General features: G+C 45.2%; 1 protein-coding gene across 5 annotated transcripts in view; it reads right to left on the reverse strand.

Moving 5' to 3' along the window:
- LOC122554159 (kynurenine--oxoglutarate transaminase 3-like) overlaps positions 1-5641 on the reverse strand; it is an 82712-nt gene that overhangs the window by 50727 nt on the left and 26344 nt on the right. For 4 of the 5 annotated variants that reach the window (XM_043698735.1, XM_043698734.1, XM_043698737.1 and 1 more), the window contains one exon: positions 1056-1206. The exons of the other annotated variant lie outside the window; for it this stretch is intronic. In XM_043698735.1, coding sequence (XP_043554670.1) covers positions 1056-1206 — 151 coding nt within the window. The remainder of the gene's footprint in view (positions 1-1055; positions 1207-5641) is intronic. 5 annotated transcript variants of the gene reach the window in all.

The following is a 5641-nucleotide window of genomic DNA, read 5'->3' on the forward strand; positions in this document are numbered from 1 at the left end:
GGGGTCTATAGTAAACATCCAACAAGGTGACTGCACCTTTCCTATTTCTGACTTCAGCCCATACTACCTCCAAAGGCAGATCCCCCTCGAACTGCCTTTCTGCAGCCGTTATACCATTTCTAATTAGCAACGCCACCCCCTCCTTTTTTACCACCCTCCCTAGTTTAAAGAAGGGAAGGAGGCAAAGGGAGAGAAATGATAGACCAGTTGACCTCTGTTGTTGTGAAGATTTCAAAACCCTTTATTGAGGATGAATTTACAGAGTATTTAGAAGTGCATGGTAAAATAGGGGTGAATCAGTATGGCTTCATCAAAGGGATATCATGCCTGACAAAACCATTAGAATTCTTTGAGGAGATAATGAGCAAGTTAGACAAAGGAGAGCCAATGGACATGATCTATTTGGATTTCCAGAAGGCCTTTGATAAAGTGCCATAACGGAGCCTGCTAAATAGGATAAGAGCTCATGGTAGTAGGAACAAGGTACTAGCATGGATTGGCTGACTGGCAGAAGGCAGAGAGTGGGGATAAAGGGCTGTTTTTCAAGATGACAATTGTGTCTTGTGATTTTTCCAAGCCTTAGTCATGATACGAGCAGAAAATGAAGTTGTTTATGAATAAAATTTTGTTTAAAATACGATAGAGCACCAAGCAGACTATATATCTCTGGTCAGTTTACACATTAAACATTGTACAAGGTACTGTGGTAATCCAGAGGTGTGGAGAATGGGGTTTCAGATACCACTATGATGCTGGTTACAAAATGCCAATGGTTCACAGGTGTGCTTTTGGGGAGAAAGTCTGGCTGTTTTGCCCAATCTAATTTATACACAAACAGCAGTTAACCACAATCATGGTTAATTCCTCATTGGTAACTTCAGTAACTTACTAGGAATTTGGAGTAATTCAGAGATGGCAAATATTGGTCTTGCGAGAATTTAACTTTGCATTAACTAGTAACAATTTTTAAAAATCTAATGGTAGCATAAAGCACTATTGCACAGCTCAGCACTACAAATGGGTTTTACGTCAAACGAGTCATGTGAAAAACTTACAAATCCTCTTGTGTACTGGTTCAGCATGAAATTTTCACCCACTGCAGCGTTAGCCAAGGCTTCTGTTATATGAGGAGGTGGAGGCATGTCTGGGAATCCCTGACCGAGATTGACCACCCCTGGCGCAGCAGCCAACTTAGTAAATTCAACCCTAAACAAAAATACAGGGAATGCTGTAACAAATAGAGTTATTGGCAGAAAATTTACTCATTGGACCTGCTGTAGAGGAGGTTCAAGTGCAAATCCTGCATCAGACCCAAGATGAGTGAACGCATAGGTGGCCAAGTAATGACAATGTCAATGGACAGGGACTACAGAACAACAGGCCAATGTCCTTGGTTCAAATCCTACCATGGTGAATTTGGAATTAATGCAAAGTAAATCTGGACTAAACAAAAAGCTATCTCAATGGCGAGCATCATAAAGGAAACCATCTAGTTAACTAAAGTCCTTTCAGAAATCTGCCATCCTTATTTTGTCTGGTCTATATATGACTCCAGATCCACAACAATGTGGTTAATGCCTTACTGTTCTCTGGGCAATTAGGTATGTTGGCCCAGCCAGTGACAACAGAAAAAAAGATAATTGAAAAGAGTATGTCAGGTCCTTTCCCCCATGCACTCAGCGCAGACTACTATTTATTTTCAATCATAAAAGGAGCAAATCTACTGTGTACTTATTCAGAAATCAAAGTGAACGGGACTTGGCAGTATACCAAAATACAGGAGAATCGACGTTTTGGGCATAAGCCCTTCTTCAGGAATGAGGACTTTCCTCATTCCTGAAGAAGGGCTTATGCCCGAAACGTCGATTCTCCTGCTCCTTGGATGCTGCCACACCTGCTGTGCTTTTCCAGCAACACACTTTCAGCTCTGATCTCCAGCATCTGCAGTTCTCACTTTCTCCTCGAAGTATACCAAAATAGTTATATTGTACTGAAATAGTAATCACGAGGCCTAGATTAATGATCTGGAAACTGAGTTCAAGTTCCAGCATGTCAACAATGGAACTTTAAATGTAATTAATTAAATTAAAAACCTACAGCTGAATTTTCTGTTCCTGGAGGTGACAAGCTTGGAGCTGGGAAGGGAACTTAATTAGAAAGGGTGGTGTCATAACCTAAACATCAGACTATGTGCTGGAGGCAAAGACCAGTGGGCATCATCGGTCAAGGGTTCCCAGTACAGTCAGTCACTGGCAGAGTCTGTATATTGTCCAGGGCCATGGCCACAGTTAGTCATCCACTTGGAAAATTCACATTCAGGAGACATTTCCAAGAACAGACGGGGAGTGGGCAGCGGTCAGTCCGATAGGATCCTCATATGCTGACAGGGGTATCACATATTGTCTGTCAGGGAGCTTCAAGGTACATGGCAAGGGGTCTCGTCACTCATGTCTTGGGGCTGCTTAAAGTCAGTCGGAGAGATCTGGGGTAAATAAGTTCTGGGTGCATCTTTTGGTCTAGGTGTAAGGAGGTGCCTATAGGGGCAGAAGTGGGAGAAAACCAATGCCAAAAATGGGCAGGGAGTCAAGGCTAGGGTGAAACAGAGGCACCTGCAGAGAATCATAGAATCCTTACAATGTGGGGGTTGCCCATTCGACCCATCAAATCCACACTGACCCTCCAAACATCATTTCAGTCAGATTTCCCTACCCTATCACCCTGCAATTCCCATGGCTATTCCACTGAGCCTGCAGATGCCATGATTATATTGAATGGCAGTGCAGGCTCGAAGGGCTGAATGGCCTACTCCTGCACCTATTGTCTATTGTCACTTTGGACAATTTAGCATGGCCAATCCACCTAACCTGCACATCTTTGGACTGTGGGAAGAAACCGGAGGACCTAGAAGAAACCCACACAGACACGGGGAAAATGTGCAAACTCCACACAGACAGTCGCTCGAGGGTGGAATTGAACCCAAGTCCATGGTGCAGTGAGGCAGCAATACTAGCCACTGTAGGAACAAGGACAGTGGTTGGGGGTGCGAATACAATGTGAATGGGGTGTGCAAAATACCTTCAGAGGGCATGACAGGCTATGAGAATGGCCCTTTTTAAGGTGTAATGCCAGGGTTCAGGGGAAGGGAGGACAGATGTAGTTGAATGTCAATGTGGCAGCTCTCCACATGGTTGAGTGGGGGGTTATGGGAGGGTGAGAGATTCCAGGGGTTCAGGAGGATAATAGCGTCTGCCATGAGCCGTGATCCCTGCATTAACGTTTTGTTCACTAGATCACTAGATGCAATGTACCACAAGAAACTGGTCAATTCCCAGGGTGGATGGAGTTAGTGTCACTTTGATGAGCAAAAGCGTGCGTTCCATGTTGTCAGGGCACAAGGACGCTGAAGGAACAAATACACAAAACAGCCATTTGCAAAGCCCAACTATGTTTAACCTGCAATCACATCATCGCTTATTCGCATGGCATCAGAGTGAAGGTGCTTCAACATCCAATGCTGGTCAAAGGCAATTTACTACATGCCATTACTGGCTGAAAATTAAACATGGGCACCTCAATGACTTTGTAGTTTGCAGCAACGATGTTACAAAATGCCAACGCTGGCTAAAGACAATCAATTATGTACAACTTACCAGTGTCCTGAGTGAACTGCAGGCTGCTACTTTGTCATCTCTCTTCCAAGTGTTACAATCGTCTTACTGAATGAAGTGAAAAGGTGAGCATTCGATGTAGGTTCTGGGCTAGGAAGGGTGCTGTAGATAATCCCTTTTTGATGATGTTGGGGGGGGTCAATTAGCTGGCATGGCAGTTTCACCAAATTGCTACACTGACTGAAGCAGAGTGTGATGGATGGTACAGACATATCCCTCGTTATCAGGGTGCAGAAAGGCTCTATATGTAGAGAAACGTGCTTTGCCCTCATTTGCAGGATATGCCATCAATCACTCTTTTGAGATCTAAGAACCTTTTTGTGTTCTCAAACTACGTCATTTCCAACTAAGTCTTGCCATTAGTGGGATATAGCTTGCTGTGGATGTCTTCCTTAGAAAGTGAAGGTGGATACAGGAGGATACAGGGCCAATGGAAAGTCTAGGAACAGCAGCAAGCCACTCCAGAACAAGGAGCACCTAGCTCAGGGGGTTTCTCAGGAGGCATGGCCAGACTCCATTTCCTGGCCATGAGCGAGGAATAGTGCTGGTGTAAGATCTGTATTGTCCCAGGACACTGTGCCAGATACTGTAGGAATGGGAGGCCACTCTCCCCTGTCAAGGTACCTGCTGTTCTGAATGTCAATGTGATTGGCTCCTTCCATGGAGCAACAGGTGACCCCATGTGGGATCTCGCTATTGTGCTCTCACAATGCAACAGGCCAGAGAATGATGCCAATTGTGCAATATCACACTAGTTCACTTCATTTCCCCGTGATGAGATCAGTGCTCCAACCCAGGTTTCAGGGACACAACAACACTCCCCCAGGCACGGTGTTTTCAACTGGACACACATGCTGAAGGGGCCATATTACAACCCACAGGAAGATATTTCATTTGGTCAATGTTCAGGTGGTCACTGTTACCTGGAGGTGTGTGCCTGCTAGCATGGAAGCTACGATGATTCAATACACCATGAGCAGCACTCTGGTGTATTTGAGGATCCAGATGCTTTACAAGGCTGGTCTCTGGGAGAAAAGTGCTACCATGGCTCATGACACCATTGCAAAACCCCTTCACTAATAAGGAGTATTGATACAGCGCCATGCATGCCTCAACAAGGGCCATGGTGGAGTATATGTACTTCCTTTGTGTGAACCAGTCTGGAGCGTGCCCTCGAGTATATCCTGGACAAAGTGTGCCACTTCATCCTGGTCTGCTGTATTCTACAAATGCAGCAGGCAACAAGACAATGTGCTGGAGGCTGAGGGACTGGAGAGCAGAAGCAGTCAGTCCCAGCAGATTGGAAACAGCAAATGTGCTGCCACTGTTTAAAAAGGGAAGTAGACAAAAGGCAGGGAATTATAGACTGGTTGGCTTAACCTCTGGAGTGGGGAAGATGCTTGAGTCCATTATCAAGGAAGAAATAGCAAGGCATCTCAATAGAAATTGTCCCTTGGACAGACGCAGCATGGGTTCATGATGGCCGGTCATGCTTAACAAATCTTTTGGAATTCTATGAAGACATTACAAGCAGGGTGGACAATAAGGACCCAGTGGATGTGACGTCTCTAAATTTCCAAAAGGCCTTTGACAAGGTGCTGCACAAGAGGCTGCTGCATAAGATAAGGATGCATGGTGTTAGGGGTAAAGTTTTGGCATGGATAGAGGATTAGTTGACTAACAGAAAACAAAGAGTGGGGCAGCACGGTGGCTCAGTGGTTAGCACTGCTGCCTCACAGCACCAGGTTCGATTCCAGCCACGGGCGACTGTCTGTGTGGAGTTTGCACATTCTCCCCTTGTCTGCATGGGTTTCCTCTGGGTGACAATAGACAATAGGTGCAGGAGTAGGCCATTCTGCCCTTCGAGCCTGCACCAACATTCATTATGATCATGGCTGATCATCCTCAATCAGTATCCTGTTCCTGCCTTATTTCCACTATCCTTGAGAGCTCTATCCAACTGTTTCTTAAAC

The sequence above is a fragment of the Chiloscyllium plagiosum genome, chromosome 11 (assembly GCF_004010195.1).
Source record: "Chiloscyllium plagiosum isolate BGI_BamShark_2017 chromosome 11, ASM401019v2, whole genome shotgun sequence".
Classification (NCBI taxonomy): domain Eukaryota; kingdom Metazoa; phylum Chordata; class Chondrichthyes; order Orectolobiformes; family Hemiscylliidae; genus Chiloscyllium; species Chiloscyllium plagiosum.